General features: G+C 39.2%; 1 protein-coding gene across 2 annotated transcripts in view; it reads left to right on the top strand.

The window, feature by feature from the left end:
• The window catches only part of ARMH4 (armadillo like helical domain containing 4), a 98395-nt gene that overhangs the window by 30806 nt on the left and 48466 nt on the right, over positions 1 to 19123 (top strand). For both annotated transcript variants that reach the window (XM_019725799.2, XM_074327429.2), the window contains exon 5: positions 9195 to 9452. In XM_019725799.2, coding sequence (XP_019581358.2) covers positions 9195 to 9452 — 258 coding nt within the window. The remainder of the gene's footprint in view (positions 1 to 9194; positions 9453 to 19123) is intronic.

Raw genomic sequence — 19123 nt, 5'->3', positions numbered from 1 at the left:
ACTGTAGGAAAAATAGTAACATCAGGAGTCTATGCTTGGCTGAGTAGCAAGAAGAGTGATCTGGATTGAAATTCCCACATTAAGCCTGTTTTTAAAAGGGGAATAAAGTCGTTCCCCGTTCAGGTTTGTAGTGCAACCTGACTCTCCAGAAGCAAATGTCACTCCTCTGGAAAAAAGCATGTCCATGAGGTCCATAGGTTTCCCACAGATTATAACCAAACAAATATGAACTTGTAACAAAAGATCAACGGACTAACAAGGAAACAAACAGCCATGACTGAGAGTCAGCAGTAATGGCAAATAATTAATTGGCTTATTCCCTGCTCAGCATCTTAGATACTAAAACTAGCAGACTAGAATATAAAATCATCATTATAAAAGGTTTAAAGAAAGAAAAGATGAAATCCCCAAAATGAACAAGTAATAAGAAGCTAATAAAAATGAAATGTTGGGAAAAAACCCTGAATAATTAAATGGTTACATTGCAATAAGAGAGAGTTAGTGACCTGGAAGATCAATTTGAAGACATTGTAGAGCGTGTAGCACAAAGAGGCAAGTGAGAGAACATGAAAGAAAAGTACAGAAAAACTGGGACAAGTAGAGGAACAAATTCAAACATATCAATAATGACTATAAATACAGGGGGACCGAATATGATGTTAGCTTTGGGTTTCTTGTAGATGTCCTTTATCCACTTGAGCAAGTTTTCTCTTTTCCTGGTTTGCTAAAACTTTGTGTGTGTGTGTGTGTGTGTGTGTGTGTGTGTGTCACAAATAACTGCTGGATTCTTTCAAATGCTTTTGTTCATACTGGATTTTTTCAAATGCTTTTATTGAACCTATTTTTCTGCACCTCATTGAGATGATTATGTAGTTTTTCTGCTAATACGGTAAATTACACTGCTTGATTTTCAAATACTAAACCAACTTTGTATTTCTGGGATACAAGCCCAACTGGTCATGATGTATAATCCTTTTTATATATTGGATTTGATTTGCTAAAAGTTTCAAAGAAAAGAAAATTTAAGACAAAATGCATTAATGGACATATATAAGGCACTCTACCCAACTATTAGAGAATACACATTATTTTCAAGCACACATGAAATATTTTACAAAAAATGACTTTATACTAGTCCATAAAGCAATCTTGATGAATCTGAGACAATTGATACCATGCAGGCCTTAATGGCTGTTCAATTCAGTTAGAAATTAAAAATTAAAAAGGTAAATTGTTCCATACCTTTAAAAATTAAAAAAAAAAATTACACTTCTAAATAACTTATGGATCAAAGAAGAAATCATAATAGAAAATAAAAATTAGAATGGAATCATAGTGAAATGTTATATCAAAACTGGTAAGATGACACTAAAGGGGAGACATTTAGCCTTTAAAGTTTCCATAAAGCCTGAAAATTCATGAGCTCAGCAGCCTCCACCTTAAGCTATAAAAAAAAACAAAAGAACCCCAAGGAAAATGGAAGGAATGAAGTAATAAAAATAAGATTTTATTATTTTATTTTGCCGTTTCATAAATTCATAACAACTTGACTAACTTTTTGTAAAATTTGTATGGAAGAGCAAAAACCCGAGAAGGAGCCGTGTACTGCTAAAGAGGAAGAATAAACTGGAGCTTGCCCTATCTGATGTTAAGACTTATGAAGCTCTTACTATTTCTGTATGTATTCAATGTGGTCATGGACAAGGATAATTAAAATAATTAGTGGAACAGATTAGAGAGCATTGAAACAGACACATTACTGCAGGGGTCCTTGATATGTGATAGAGATGGATGGCACTTTAGAGCAGAGGGGAAAGCATTTTTTTTTCCATAATAGTTTTGGGACAATTGGTTGTCCATATGAAAAACAATTAAATCAGATTAAATGTAACATGATACACAAAAATCAATTACATATGGCTTAAAAACATGTGAAAGGCAAAACTTAAAAATTGGAGAAAAATTATAGAACTAATGATGCAGAAAGATTTTTTTCAGTTCTGACACAAAAATTGCTAACCATAAAATAAAATATTGATAAATTCAATATTGATAAAACTAAATACTTTTATAAAAAAGATACTAGAAAGGTAATGAAAGAACAATTCCTCAAACTAGAGAAGATACTTGTAATACATATAACTGATAAAGGATCTGTGTCCAGAATAGAAAGAACTCCAAAAAAGTCAATAGGAAAAGACAGGCAATCCGAAAGAAAAAGGAGCAAACATATGGATAGGCATTTAACAGAGATACACAAACATATAATAACATACACAATCTCATAATTAGGGAAATGCAAATTACATTGACGGTGACATTTTACAGACACTGGAGTAAAAAAAAAAAAGTTAACATTTGACAACACCAAAGGTTGGTAAGGATGTGGAGCTAGGAAGTTTATCTAGACATTATTTAGAGCATTGAATACTTCTATTCCCTTTGACCTAGCAGTTACACTTTTAGGAATACGCCCTAGAGAAACACTTGAATAGAAACACTTTAATAGATACACTAGAGATCATATATAAGTGTTCATAGCAGCACTATGCATAACAGCAAAAAGATTGGCAACAAATAAATAACCCAAATGTTTATTGATGTGAGGATTAAAAAAATAGTGACATAGTTGCATAACGGAATACCATAAAGCGCTGCAATTAAACTAGTGTTTTGTACAAGGTGTGTGAAACTTAAAACCATAATTTTGAGTGAAAAAAGTCCCAGAAAATAACATTCGGTACTTTTTTGTGGCATTAAAGGGAAGAAGGTGGTTAAGATGATAGAGCAATATGCAAATAGATACAACAATATGAGTAATATCCCAGTTCTTAAGTTGAATGATGAGTTCATTTCTCTGGAGTCCATTTCAATATTAAGCTCAATAACAGAAATATTGTGTATATTTTCTTTTGTATATATCTAATATTATTATATCATCTCTAAATGATAAAAATGTAAAAGCACTTAGCTGGCAGGGATATTTAAGATTTTAGAGATGTAATGCAATTCTATAAATTCTCAGTCAGCTTAACATTGTGGGATGCTGAATTTTGTGGTCCTTATTTCAGAAGCTTTCTGGGGTTCCTCAACCCCCCCTCATCTAAGAGAGCCATCTGCTGGAGAATCACTTCATGTCCTCAAAACACGTTCAGTTTTTCCTTTTCTGGCTTTTAAGTTTTGTGCCCAATTTGATGCCCAAGTTAAAAAAGTCTAGAAAATAAAAGCTGTGCTATCCCAGTGCTTCAGTCGCTCTTCATCTGTGGAAACCATTTTGCTATATATTTTTTGATTATATTGGTACAGAAGTTCCTAGGGAAACACATTCCAGTAAGTGTTTCTTCTTTTAGAAATAGGCCACTGGGATGCTTCAGAGCCATTCCCTTCAGAAAGGAAGTGGGAGAAACTAGTACATGCTCAGCCTCTCCCCAGCAAAGCCACGCTGTCGCTTTTCACGCCATCTTTCCTCTTCTTCATGTGCTCTCATTTATTTACGTTGGGTTTAATTTTAAACTTTGTAAAGGAAAGAAAACGGCCACTCACAAGCGAGTTTTGACACTCAAAACTAAAGAATGAATAGGCAAAAGACGGATTCAAATTAATCATTGCTATTCCAAAGAGCCAGAAAGTATAGGTGAGGCCCTGCTCTTTCTGCCAATCAAGGATAGACAATTTATGTTGGGAAACAAGTATTACTGCTGGGATTCTTCTGACTCCCATTGTTGAAATGACACGGTCTCAAGCAAGGGTTCCTCTTTGACTCATTAGTAATACTCTAGGAATGCTAGCTACGTCTCTATCTTCTGGAAATTTACAAATGTCTAAACTGTGACAAAAATGGAATGAGAGAAACCGAGCGTCTTTGATGGGAACTGCCTATTAAATGGCAACTGGACTTTGTAGCAGAGTCAGATTCCTCAGGCCGGGATCATAGGGCAAATTTTCTCACTTATCATCTCTTGATATCGTTGGGAGTTAACCCATGGCTCTGGACCTGAACAAATTTAAAACTCCTGGTTTTGGTAACTTTAGGCAGAAATGTTTACGATGTATAAAGCAAACAGGCCTGACCTAGAGAGTCAAAAAATTCATGGTTGAACAAACCCATTTGAGGCTCTGCTGTGATACCTCAGCACCCAAGGCAATTATACCACCAGCTCAGTAGCTGTAAGTAAAACAGAGTTCATAAAACTTTCTATCTGTTTAGCCAACAATGTAAGTTTGGCTGATAATGCCTACAAAGCATTTTGAGCTTGTTAGAAGAAGCGCCCCATGTAAGTACAAAGAATTGTTACGTGTTACGAAACAGCTGTCAGTCAAGGTCCTTCTCACAGGGTGTTTCTGGAGAGAGTACTCCCAGTTTTGTTGTCTGACTTGGAGATAGACATCTCATGTGAGGCATTTCAGGACTGAGAGGAGGAGAGAGAAGGCTCCAGCACAGTGGGTGAGTGTGGCAGAGATTATGACACAGGCGACATGCTGACTAAATCAAGTCCTCCAAATCACAGCATGAAGGTAGCAATGTTTTGGCCTACACTTGCTGAGATGCAGCCCTCTCTTCAGGATGCAAAAGGATGGAGTAAGATCACTTTTGAGGTCCCTTGCATTATTTTTATAGCTCTGTACTTTATTTTCCCCCCAGCTTTATTGAGGTATAGTTGACAAAATTGTAAGGTATTTAAAGTGCACACTGTGGTGATTTGATATGCGCATGCATTGTAAAAGGATTCTCACCTTAGGATTAATGAACACATTCATCATCTCACATATTTACTTTTGTGTGTATGTGTGAGAACATTTAAGCCCTACTCTCTTAGCACATTTCAGTTATACAAGGCAGTGTTACTGACTGTAGGCACCATGTTTTACATTAGATCCTCAGACCTCATTCATCTTACAGCTGAAAGTTTGTATCCTTTTACCAACCTCTCCCTATTTCCTCTACCACCACCCCCGCCCAACCCCCATCCCTGGCAATCTCTTTTCTACTCCTTGTTTCTATGAGTTGGACTTTTTTGTTTTGATTCCACATATAAGTGATACCACGCAATATTTTCCTTTCTCTGTCTTATTTCACTCAGCACAATGCCCTTCAGCTTCATCCATGTTACAAAGAACAAGATTTCCTGCTTTTTACAGGCTGACTAATATTCGTGTGTATGTGCATACCACAGCTTTATCTCTTCATCCATTGATGGGCACTTAGATTGTTCCATACCTTTGCTATTGTGAATAATGCTGCTATGAACATGGGAATGCAGATACCTCCTGGGGGTAATGATTTTGTTTCCTTTGGACATATACCCAGAGTGGGATTGCTGGATCGTATACTCTGTACTTTAAAGAGGAGGAATTAACTGAATATGTCGAGGACCAAGTAGAAATTCTTCTTGGTGGGTGGTAGTGGACAAAAGTGGTTCAGTGATGCGAGCTGAAAACTCAGGGCTCAAAGCTCTGCCTCCGCCTTTGCATTCCCGGGGATAAGTATTATATTGTCACAATTATTCCCTCAAGTACAACCCTCTTAGATTTGTGGAGAGGAAAGGTAACTAAAAATGATAGTGCTTTAAAAATAAAGACTTTTATTTTTTAGCCTATGACCAGTTTCTGTCTGTAGGAGGAAGGTCAGCAAAGCTGTCAAATTGTCTTAAAGATCCCTGATAATTTTCTCCATAATCCAGTGACCCCATTACTTTTTCTCTATCCAACTTCCTTCTCAACTTTTCTTTAATAAGAGACCCTGGTCCATCATTTCCCCCCCTCCAGCTCTATTGAGATATTATTTACATATAACACATGTAAGTTTAAGGGATACAATGTGATGATTTGATACGTGTATATATTTCAAAATGATTACCATAGTAAGATTAGTTAAATTCCATCCCCTCACATAATGACCTTTTTTTTGTGGTGGTAACATTTGAGATCTACTCTTAATAACTTGCAAGTATATAATACAATATTGTTAACTAGAGTCACCATGCCATACATTAGATTCCAGAACTTATTCATCTTATTGCTGGGAGTTTGTACCCGTAGCCTAGTCCATCTATATAATCACTTCCTTCACACACAATCAACTACCTCCCTCCCCAGCTGACCTCTCCTAGCAAAATTTGCCACTGGTTAAATCTGTCTGCCGACTCCACTCCTCTACCCATGCCTGCACCCAAGCAGCTGAATGTGGCTGGAGAAAAACCCATAACCATCTTAATATAGAAAAACACACAACTGTCTTAACAATTCTCACCTTAAATTTATGATGCCACATCTTAAGTGGGCCCATCGGGCTGCCTGGCAGTCCTACCACATATTCCCAGAGAATTCACTTGCCCATTTTTCAAGATGACTATTTCACACTTTCTTCTCTCCCCTCAAATCACCACCATTTCTCTTTTCCTTTCTAGTTTTTTTTATTTGACTGAGAAAATAAAAGAAATATGAAGGTAATGTTCATATACTCCCATCACCAAATCTTCCCACCTGCCTGCACCTGCACCCACTGCCGTGGAGGATGCTCCTGAGTCCACCCATGCCCTGGCTCCCTTCTTGCAGTGACAGCAAAGAAGCCACCCTTACACAGTGGCCACTGTGTGCTGGCTCAGTTGTAAATACCTTATACATTAACTAGTGTGAGGTAGGAATCAAACCCGTCTTACGGATGAGGCAGCCGAAACACACCAACATTCAGTAATTTGTCCCAAATCACACAGCCATCATAAGTTTGTGTGGCTCCAGAGGCCCCATGTGTAACCCCTCTATGAGACCTCATCCCCCAGGATATTCCTTCAGCAGCTGTCTTCTCAATCCTGCATCATCACTTTCCCGCTCTCTATGAGATCTTACCCCATCAACTTACAGGCAAATCCTAATATTTCCTATTTTAAGAACCTTCCCTTGACCTCATATCTCCCTCCAGCTACCCCTAATGTCCCTGTTCTTTTTCATACTTCTTGTAAGAGTTTTCTATATTTGCTGTATCTACTAACCTTTTTTCTAACTTTCTTTTCAACCACTCCGGTCTAGCTTTTCCCCCTACCATTCCGAGGAAACAACTTTTGTCAAGGTCACTAGTGACCTCCAAGATGTCAAAGGCAGAGGTAAATGTCATAGCCAGAGGGACATCATGTGTTCTTAGCCCTTCAGAAATGTTTTATTCGTTTGGTTTCCTTGACACCACGCTCGCTCGTCTTGGTTTTTCTTCCACCTTAGTGGTCATTTCTCTGTCTCCTTTGCTGGATCTCCCCCTGCTGGCCAACCTCTAAATGTTCCAGTGCCCAAGGCTTGAGGTGGACAACTTCCCTTTCTGTCCACACTCATTGTCTTGGTGATCTCAGCCAGTCTTAAGGCTTTACATATTATTTATAAATGGATGACTCCTAGATTTTTATCTGTAGCTTTGACCTTCCCTAAGCTTGCAACGCTTCGTTTGGATGGCATAAGTATAGCCATCACACAATTAATATGTCTCAAATAAAATTCTTGATTTTGCTCTTATCCTTTAGTCCCCATTTTTAGCAAAGTGGGCTCTTCCTCCCGCACCCCACATTGTAGTTATCAGCAGGGCTCTAGCTTCACATGCCGTCTCAGATCTGACCACCTCGCCCGTATCCAGGGCTGCAGCCTCACCCAGAGCGCCAGCATCCACTCCCTGGGCTTGGAAATTGCCTCCTGACGAGTCTCCCTGCTTTGTCTCTTGTTCTGATATAGCTTCTCCTCCACTCTGCAGTCAGACATTCACCATAAATGTGTGTCAGATCTGGCCCCTCCGACCCCTCATTCGTATTTCCTAGATTCTCTCTGTCCCTCCCTGTCCCCCAGCCCAGTCTTTGCATCCTTTGACTACAGTAAGCCCACATCCGCCTCAAGGCTTTCGTCCCTGCTGTTCCCTCTTTTCCCTTCTGCTGGGAATACTCTTCCTAAATTAACCTAAATTAAACAAGGTAATTCATTATTTTGGTATGATTTCTGTTCAAACTTTCCCTTATTAGAAAGGCTTTCCTTGATCTCCCCATCTAAATAGCAGTGCCTGGCATTTTCTGTCTTCTTGCCAGTTTTAATCAGAGTGTAATGTTGTATCATATGTCTGTTTGGTGTGTGTCTCCTTGAGCAGCGTATCAGCTTCTTAAAAGGCAGAGACCTTATTGCTTGATTCCCAGTGCCTGGAACTAGGCGGTGGATAAATATTTGTTGACTTTTTGGAATAGTGACAGGTATTAAGTCCTACAAAGTTAAAAGACAGGAATGAAAAAGATTAGATGTGATACTTTAAAAAAAAGTAAAAAAAAAAAAACCCTGTAGATGATGGATGGAAAGGGGTTTGTGTGGAGGAAATGGTCTAGAAGCACAAAAGGAGAGTCTCAGGTTCCTGGTGGCTTCATGAGCACATCCATGCTGAGGGTGGGGATTTGAAGTGTTATTCCTAGAAATTTACAATTGGAGAAACAATGAAACCGGGGATCTTATGTTCCCTCAACCTCCTCCATGTGAAGCACTGAACATGACAAATTGTATATTTGACTTTTTATGATGACAGGAATGATAATTGTTTTTTCACGTGTTTCTTTTCTGAATGTCCTTCACCAGCGTCCCATTTCCCAGTTCCCTTTACACTTGGACTGAGAACGTTGATGTAATTGTTTACCGTCTCTTGGGTCCCTCCTCTGTAAAGACAACAGTTCCAGGAGTGGATTTATGTATCTTTCACTTAACATTGTTGTCAGTTCTACTCACGGATGTAGAACAAGAATGGAAAGAAAATTGTGCCAAAATAATAAATTCTTTTGTTTAGTACTATAAGCTGTAAAGAGATTGGGACACTCCCTTTAAATTCTGTTAGTATTTCCCTGTGCTTTCCAGTGGATAAATCTTTGATGACCTCCAGAAAACAGGAAGGGGATGTTTCCTCCCCCTGTAAATATAAATACGACTAATAAAGAGTCATGTCACCTGAACTTTGACTCCAACTACACACGATGCATCCCAATGATCGGCTATAACTGATTTTGAAAATTTAAAATGTAGGTAAATGTTGGACACAAAATCCTGCAAAGCTCCCGTTCCCCAAATTTGGCTATAACATTTGTGTTAAAAGGCCACGCATAATTATTTTGTAGTGTTTGCATCATTTCAAAAGATTCATTTGTAAACACTCACTGTGTTACTTCATTTCTCATTGACTTTTTTTTCCGCAGAGGGAGAAGAAGATGAGGATGAAGAGGATGAGGAAGAAGAAGATGAAGAAGAGGAAGACGAGGAGGAAGACGAAGAAGACAAAGATGCCGACTCCCTGGATGAAAGCTTGGATGGGGACACTGAGCTACGTGGGTTTACTCTCCCTGGCGTCACATCCCCGGAACCTGGCCTGGAGCAGGAAGACATGCACCTTCTGGAGGGAGCCACCTACCAGGTGCCAGATGCCATCGAGTGGGAGCAGCAGAATCAGGGCCTGGGTAAGACTCATGAGTATTTCTCTTCCCTCCTTTTACTTCTCTAAGGTGACAGCTTTCTTTTATTGGCATTGATGATGGAGCAAAATAGAATTTCTGTTTATGTTTATGGATGGTTCATTTAGGAAAATGTTACCAGGTTTTTTTTTCTTTAGTATGTTTATATTTAATGTTCTTAAATAGCCAGATTCTAAGCAGTCTCCAACCGCCCACTAAGAGCATGGTTACCTAATTTTTGGAAGGAGTTCCATCTTTCCTTCTCAGCTAGAAGACAGCTGTAGGCTTTGGGAGGACTTCCAAATGGGGAGGAAATGTGTGTAACCAATATGCTGAACAAGCAACGTGAATGGTCTGGAGTCAGAAGACAAATGTATTTTGTCACCCTCTGTCCTTACAGAATTTACTCGCTAGGGGAAATTTTTCCCCCGCTTCTGGGTGAACTCTTGGCAGTCAGTCCTCTGAGTTTTGTGTTTGTTCTTATGGTTGCATTCCATTGTCAAACACAGTCTTGTTTTAACAGCCAGTATCCAGATACCCCCCTGCTCCCTCTGTCTTGTGCATGGCCGACGTTTTCCGTGAGAGACGCTGTGGATGCATGCTGACCCCAGCTTGGCACGTTCTTTCCCAACAGCAGGGAAGCTCCTCTGTCTGTCTCTTCTTGGCTTTCTCAGAAGAGATACTGTTAAGCTCTGGGTGATTCCTGGAGGCCTCAGTCTCTTGACCTGAAGTGAAGTGACATCTTCTCCAAAGAACCCCTGCCCCCTGAAGTTCTCTTAGTCTTTAACAGCTAGGTCCCTTTATAATTTTCAGTACAATAGAAGTTAGGTTTAAGAGTCCTATAACTAGTTTGGGGAATTCATTGAAAATTTGGATGTCGGTTTGGGACTTTGCACTGGAATATCATGCGAGTGTGTCTTGGAGCCTGGCTGAAACTGCCAATTTAGAAACTGAAAGCAACAAATGAACCAGACGAACAAACAAAGAAACAAAAACTCGTAGACACAGACAACAGTTTAGTGGTTACCAGAGGGTAAGGGGGCAGGGGGTGGTACATGAGGTTAAAGGGAGTCAAATATATGGTGATGGAAGGAGAACTGACTCTGGGTGATGAACACACAATGCAGCATATAGATGATATATACGTGAAACTTATGTAATTTTACTAACCAATGTCACCCCAATCAATATAATAAAAATTTAAAAATGTAGAATCCTATTGCGTATGATCTCTTAGAAATTGTTCTCTTCTCCTCCCATGGAAACTCTTAGATCAGTGGTGAGCAAGGATGAGTGTGTTAAAACAAGTAAGGAATGGGGAAATCGCAGCATCTGTTTATCACATGACTGGGTAGTTTAAAACAAGCTCTTTTTTTTTTTTTTTTTTTAATTTTAAAGCTCCACCTGGAATTGGTAAAACCTTTAAAGGTTTATGATCAAAAGAGGACTCCTTTTCATAATCTCTAGAGCTAAAGAAATACACATGAGGATGTTTAATGTCATCTGTTTTCCTTGACAGAGGTCTTTGATAAACTGTCCTTTAAATTTGGTTAATTAATTTATCCAACAAACCTAACTAAGCACCTCCTTTGTTCCTGGCACTTTGCTTGGCATTGGGAACATAGCAAAAAATAAGGCAGTACCTTTTCTTGGTTAGGGCAGAGCCCATTTCATAAAGGTTTCAGGGCAGGGAGAGTGAGTTCTATAATAAAAGTAGGTTATAAGAGGGCAGAACAGAAATGTAGAAAGGGACCATTTGTATTAGGTTGGAGTGTGCAGGGCCATCCCTTGTAGGATAAATAGGCAGGAGGTAGCATGCAGGGGAAGGGGGCCAAAGAAAGAATATGCACCAGGCATTGGAGGGCTGAAAGGGCATGGCATGTACATACGGGTTGGCAAGGACATTGTTTTATATCAGATTTTTTTCTTATTATGATAATTTACCATTTCCCTAAATGTCTCTTACTGTCACTTCTTTTCCTGATAAATTCATTTGTCCACATGTTTTTAACCTTGTGGGTTTTCTGGGAACCAAAACAAGGAGCAAGTCTGTTAGGCTCTCCTTTTTTCCACTGTGGGAAGACTGTGTTTGAGGAGTGTCTGGGTCTAGAATGTTATTCGCTCATCAACTCTTTCTCGGAGTGACAGGAATATCTCCTCATATTCAAAACCAGTAACAACTTCTGGATCAGTATTAACACGTTGCGTACAGATCACGAGAATCTTCACGAGGGATTTAAACCCCGCCGTGCACAACATGTTAATTGATACAGTTTCCTAAATGCTCTCAGATGAAATAAAACAAAGGCAAACCTCCCCTATTTGTGCTGAATCTTGTGGTAGGTAGAGTAACGCCTCCCCAAAGATGTCTATGTCCTAGACTTTGGAACCTGTGAATATGTTGCCTTACGTAGTAAAAAGGACGTTGCTGATGTGAGGAAGGATCTTGAAATGGGCAGGATTTTCTAGATTATCTGGGTGGGCCCAGTGTAATCACAAGTGTCCTTGGAAGCGGGAGGCAGGAGGGGCAGAGTGAGAGAAGGAGAGGTGATGATGGAGGCAGAGGACAGAGTGATGTGGCCAGGAGCCAAGGAGTGCTGGCAGCCTCCAGAACCTGGAAAAGGGAAGGAGACGGATTCTCCCCTTGAGCCTCTAGAAGGAACACAACCCTGCTGACATCTTGATTTTAGCCCAATACCTATTTCAGACTTTTGACCTGCAGAACTGTAAGATAATGAATTTGTGTTGTTTTGAGCCACTAATTTTGTGGTAATTTGTTACAGCAGAAATAAAAAAGTAATACAGATGTCAGTAAGTGTCTCATGAGCAGCATCATTTTAGAAAGTAGAGTTGCATGGCATCTGTACTCAGAATGTAACATTGTAAAATTAAGTCGTTTTTCCTTAATGAATCATTAAAAATGCAAACATGGAGACCCTTTGAATAGTAAACCTATTTAGTATAATAACACTTTAATTAGCCATCTTCTTCACTCCTATTTTTAAGTGCTTTTCTTTTCTTTTAATTTTTTACAGATTATCACGTCCTATTTTCAATATGAATGGTATTCCAAAGCAAATACTTTGGGGAAAAACCCATCTAAACTTTGAAACATGAACAGATTGAAGAAGTGGGTAGTTGGGATTGGCTAAAAATGATGCAAACTCTTTGAATAGATTATAGTTTTGTTTCCTGTGAAGAGCAGAAAACTTAGATGATGTTTTAAGGCAAAGTTGTAGATTCATGGCCTCAAATTCTCTGCACTGCTGTGTTCCGCATCATCACATACTCATTGTCTTTAAAGCTTTGAAAAGAGAGAGCTCACCTTCTTGATCTTGCTGTCAGGAAGTGTGACTGTGGAATGAAATGTGTGTTGCTGGGATAGAGAGAAGCCGGAGTGAAGTCGTTGGGTGGATAGATTTATTGGTAAAATGCTAGTAGCACGTGAGAGGCTCTTTATTCGTGTACAGAGTCAATTTCTTTTCTGATCTCTAATAAGTTCCTTTTCAAATGTATTGGCAAGAAACTGTACAGAGAGCAGATGATTGGTCCACATTGCTTCTTATCCTTTTGCTATGATAAATCACAGAATTATCTTTTTTGCAACATAAAATTGATATGACCAAAATTGAGTCAACATATCCATTTTAATGTTTAAACATTTCCAGTATAATTAGTCCCTGGAGATTCTTTCCTTTTTGCATTCTATATCTGTTAGGATGCTTTTAGCTACAGGTAGCAGAAACCTTAAATTGGTTCAAAGAGTAAATAAATAAACTTTCTTTCATGAGAAGTCTAGCGGTAGAGCTCTTGGGTCAGTTGACTCAGCAGCTCAACTGTCATCAGTTTTTTTCCATCTTGCTGCACTGTGGACTTGGCCCCGAGGCTGACTTCCTTATAGTTGCAAGGGCTGCAGCAGTTTCAGGTGTCACACCCAGACAAGACATGGTCCAGGGAAAAAAGACTGTCTTTTCACCATGTTTCTTTCATAAAAGTGAGGAAGCCTTTCCAAGAATCCCCCAGTAGAATTTTTGCTTCTAATTAACCAGGCTTAGGTCACAGGCCCATTTCTAGCAATCATTGGCAAGGGGAATTTGATCACATGACTGGTGGGATGGATAGGGTGGGTGTTAATCACCACACCTATCCCCCATGATTTCTCTGTTTTTCTGTTTTCTTTTTTTGTAGCTGATACGTGTTCATGTCTCTTCTATTCTCTAGGAATCCTATGAGCAATCTTGTTAATTAGTATCTTTATTTTAAATATGTTTTGAGTTGGTGAGTTCTGAATGAGGACCTGAGGGTAACATTGTTCCATTTTTTTTTTTTTTTTTCTCCTAAGGAAGAGACCACTTTTGGACACTTTACAGTTTGGTTGATGTTCTGGATGGATAAGTCTTCCAAAAGTCATCAGTTAGTTAAATGCAGAGTTGTTATAGCTTTCTTCAGTTTTTTTCAAAAGCCTGCATCTAACATTAGAATGGGCTCCTGATTTAGGAAGTGGAATATTTTTCTCTGGAGGTCTTTCAAAAACCTGATAAATATTCAATTAACAGTTTAGGGATGTTTGTGGAAAGCAGAATAATGAAGAGCACTCATGTATCTATTTTTTCATCACTTATTCTTTGAGCATCTATTAAGTGTGTGCGTATGTTCGGAAATACTGAGAGGCTGACTTATAAAGAGTTAAATTGCCATGAGTCAGAGAATGGTACCATAGATGTGAGGTCAGTGGCCGAGCAAGTCCACAGTGGGGCACTGAGTCACCCCTTACAACCAGGGATTGCTTTGGGTGACAGCCATCTGTGAGGTGTGACTTCTGGGGTACTTTACCCAATCTCCTAATTTATACCACCCTTCCTGCCTTAACATGGTGTCTACTTTACACTATACATATTAGAGCCTTCCTTTGGATTGAGATAATGTAACTTGAGAAGGCCTTAGAAAAGCGCAGATCTGCTATCTGGGTAGATAATCCAGTAAGATATTATCATTTATTTATTATTATTAATTTATCAGATTCATTAGCATGATTTTAAGATTAAAGAGAGGAACACAAGACAGATGTGTTTTGGATTGGTAGGAAGGTAGGATGAACTGCAGGCAAAGGGTGTGATGTTTGGACAATTTAGAAACTGAGGCCTTGACTGTGAGAAAGTCAGACCCTTAGCCCTAAAACGTGTCAGCTCATTTCTTTTTTCTTCTTGTCCTCTTTCTTCTTATTCTCTTGAAACACCTAACATGGAGTTAAGGCGGAACACTTAAATATAGTGCAACATGGGCTGTGGCAGCAAAGAAAATATGCTCCTCGAAAGATAGTGGGAAGTGTGAGATTTCAAAGAACTCTTTATTGCAACAAATGTCAGTTTATTTTGATGTGAAACATGTTAAGCTATGGATTGAAAAGTTGCTCAGGAAGCTGTCGGGCTAACGTAATTCTGTGTATAGAAGGAGAGGGAGGAACGAAAACTTCATCCACTGTAACCAGCACAGAGTGGTAGATTGGCCAAAGTTCCCAGACCAGTGATTCTCAATCTTGATGGCACGTTGGAATCATCTAGAGAGCTATAAAAAATACTGATGTCTGGGTGCTACCCTAGAGGACAACTGTCCTAGACTGAATCCATTGGTTGTTTCCTTGGGGTTAGGTAGCTTTTGTTTATGTAGGGGGATGGAGAAAGAAGATTTTAAGAAGTGTTTCTAATGACAACTAAGTGTAATATGGTATCCTGGATGAGATCCTGTAACAGAAAAAGGACATTAGGTAAAAACTAAGGAAATAGGAATAAATTATGGTCTTCAGTTCATAAAAACAGAAATGTTTTTATCTTCTATGCATGGAATCCCCATTAGCAAAGATTTACATTGCTTTTTATGATAATTTGTGTATTGGATTAGTGTGCCTTAAAAAAATTTAGCTTTTTACAGTCACATAGAGATCAAATTTCAGGTCAATATCTGTGCTTTAATTTTCCCAGAAAGCCCACGGTTACATTACAGACTCCTAAATCTGGACCATGGAGGTTTGTAACTAGCCTCCTGCATACGGAATGATTGAGTGTCATCTGGTATGAGTTTCTGTGGGTGTGCTTCTGCCAGTTATCTGGGGTTCCTTTCTGTCCTGAGATGGTACCCAAGATTTCTTGATTTGAGAGCACTGCCATTCACTCTTTCTTTGGAAAGAACGGAATTGTTTTTCCTAGACAGGAGGAGCAGAAGACTTGGGTGCAGACCCTTTTCTCATTAGACAAGATGTCCTGGTGGCCAGATTTTAAATTAGAGGTTGTGATCCCTGCCTCTCCTGCCTCACGAGGATAAGTGCATAAGGGAAATGAGGTCTGCAGAGGAGGACACCTTCCAAGACCGAGATATTATTTCTTCGCAGAGCTTTCCCCTTGAGCTGTTGCTTGCTTGAAGATTAGTAGTAATTGGGGATTTCTAGGGGGAAAAAATCTGTCCATATGCCTGTGGTGAAAGATTGAATAAACTCAGGATTTTAGTAGGTTTTAAATGCACTTAATTCCTGAGTTTTCCATTTACTTCTTTTTATCCTACTGTATTTTTGTCAGAAGACCTAAATCCTCTTTTTAGCATGAGGTGGGTTATAAATAGGTTAAATACATAAAAATGAATCAACTTCCTTCCTGTTGCCCATTTCCAACTGTGCTCGCAGGTGTGTACTGAGAACCACAAATACAGAAATTTATATGAACCAAAAGTCAAAAAGACAGCTGGCCATACGTAAAGAAAATCAGGTACTGGCCTAAAAACACTTTAATGTACTCTGTTTTTCTCTTTCATTTCGATGTTCATGACACTTCTGATGAGTAATTCTGTATGTTGGCTACAGTCAAACTTTAGCGTTCCTTTAACGTAGGAAATGTTAAGCTGTTTGTAAAGAGGAAAGGATTGATGGCATGACGTGGATAATTTTGTGGGTTGTGTTAAATTTTTTTAAAGACTGACACTTACTGATTTCTCATAGCTATTTGTAGGACTTCTCTACCCAGAATCTCAGGCAGACAGAACTGAGGCTTCAGGAATTCATTAATTCCAAGAGTCATAGGCAGAACCCAGATCATTAACACACACACACACACACACACACACACACACACACACAATTCACTTTTACTCAAGCCAGCTGTGGAACACTGCAAATTCCCTTCTTCTCCTTCTAAGGTTTCTTTTGAGAAAATGAGTGAGAATTCAGCTCTAAGTCCCAAACGCTAATGAGGGAAACCCATAAAATAGAATTTGTAGAGAGTGTCCCTGCAGTACCATGGCAGCCACAAGTACCTAGGTGAACGATTTTGTATGTCCAGCACATTGCAGCCAATGCCCTCAGGCAGAAAACCTCTCTGGGGATGTTCCTGTGTTGAGGGAGGGAAATCAGTCTTGGGTGTTAAAATAAAACACTTTGTACCAGCTGAAGTACTGTAGTAGTGGGTTTTGTGTGATCAAAAAGAACTGCCAAACTCTCAAGCTGGCCTCAGGAAGCGAAAGCTATTTTTGAAATTCAAAGGATTGGTGGCAAAAAGTAAAAATACAATGCAGCCAAAGTGAAGGAGGGATTAAATATTAAACAAGGAATCAGAGATTTAGATCAGGTAACATGGGGATTCAATAGTTGACAGACAGGAAGCATTTCTTAAAATATATTTGTCTCTTTATATACCCCTGTTATATTCAAGGACCTCCGTCGTCTGTGTGGGTCTATGTGCCTGCTTTGTTTTTCCCAGGTGCTCTGAGACCTGTGCCTTCACTGGGCTATAGTCCTGTCACCAGAACATGCATTTCTGCAGATATGCATCAGTCCATACCCAGCTCTTGCGGAAGCTTTTCCTGGCAACCCTAACTCACACTGCGTCCTCCCTTGTGAAGCCCCTCCAGCAGTGGGTGTCAGTATTACTCAGTCTCCATTTGCAGCACTATCTCATTTTGCTTATTATTTTATGGGGAGCCTCACAGCATCTAGCACTCAGCATTGAGTACTGTTGATTGCTTAAAAGGGGGTTCTCTTCCAGCTGGTAGACATTCTGGGCCAGAAACTGTCCAACGCAGTTGGGAGGAGGGAAGCAGGTGCTTTATTGCACTCTGCCGGTTAAACAGTAGTCTCTTAGGTAACTCTCCTGGATAGCCACGTGGGGATAGAGTAGGGTTTTCTATAGCCCATGGGAAAAATGGGAACTGGTCAGGTACTGAGGGCTTTCCATAATGCTTACAACTGGCGGTAAGCTTGTATATCACATGCCAAGTAGAACTTTATCTGATCTTAACGTTCTCTGGTTCTCTCTACTTACCTCACAGTAGTTGGTATAGCTACAAATTCTTTAGTCATGAACTAATTATAGCATGACTTCAGGTCATCAACCATAGATGGCATTTTGAGGCTAGGTTTCCTGGAACATAATCTCACATTTTATTTTATTTGCCAGAGTTATTGAGATATAATTGACATATAACATTGTGTAAGTTTAAGGGGTACAGCATGTTGACTTGACACACTTATATAGTGCAAAATGGTGACCCCGTAGTGTTCGCTCCCAGCTGCATCATGTCGTGTAATTGCCATTGCTTTTCTCTTTTCTTTTTGTGGTGCTTAATCTAACATTTTAGAATGTTTTTAAAGAATGAACTTTGAATGATTCTACACTATAGAAATGAATGCTCAAACCTTGGAAATGTTGGGCCAGCCACCTTCATAATCCTTAGCATCTGAATCAGATGAAAATCAGAATGATTGCATTCTCACCGTGATCAATCACTTAAAAATCTTCCAAATAGTTAATTAAGTGGCTTAATAGAGATAAGGCCTTTGATAGCTTCTGTTAAAGAATGAAACAGCCATAACATCACCTACATGCAAGTGAGAAGTTTATTAATCCTGATTCTCTCTGCCGCTGGTTCATTGCTTCCCCCAGTCAGAGAACTGAGTTATCTTTTTGTATCTCACTTCTGGCTGCAGCAAAATTATAATTATAGTAGTGCCTCGGTTTTCAAATGTCTCCGTTGATGAACACTTTGGTTTACGAACACCGTAAACCTGGAAATAAATGCTTCGGTTTTTGAACACGACTCAGAAGTCGAATATGTCACGCGGCTTCCGCTGAGTGCAAGATCCTGAGGCCTAGCTGTCGGCTGTTTTTGAACGTTTCAGAACTCGTAGATTACGTTCAAAAACCAAGGTACCACTGTATAATATAATATTTTAAATACTTTAGGGTCCTAGTTTGAAAAAATGTTCTCATGTGTTTAAGGCCCTGTAGGAGGACCCAGATATTGGATTCTTGTATCAGAGGTTCACTAAAACTAAATTTGAACTTGTTGATTAAGAATATTCTTCTAGAAACCGAAACCCAAATATATCAGCTCCAAAGTATTATTTTTTAATGATCTGTATGAGATAATAGACTTAAAGCTTTCCAGAAGCTGAAGCCCTTATCTGTATTTTCATAATTAAATTATGTTGAATTAGAGAATTGGGGGGAAAAAATCACATTTCTTTCACTAGGAATGAATTTCTTATGGGAAAATTCAGCAGTCACTTTTCCTTTGGAGAGCTAGAAAAGGAGTATTGGAACTAAGCCAGAAAATAATCTCTTCATCAGCTACAGTTAATAACATTAATAAGGCACATTATGTCTGCAGAGAATGCTGTGAACTAATTTCTTTGT

Source organism: Rhinolophus sinicus, chromosome 3 (genome assembly GCF_057876585.1).
Source record: "Rhinolophus sinicus isolate RSI-liver-muscle chromosome 3, RSI-T2T, whole genome shotgun sequence".
NCBI classification, from domain to species: domain Eukaryota; kingdom Metazoa; phylum Chordata; class Mammalia; order Chiroptera; family Rhinolophidae; genus Rhinolophus; species Rhinolophus sinicus.
Note: the sequence above shows the minus strand (reverse complement) of the source record. Positions and strands in the feature narration are given on the sequence as shown.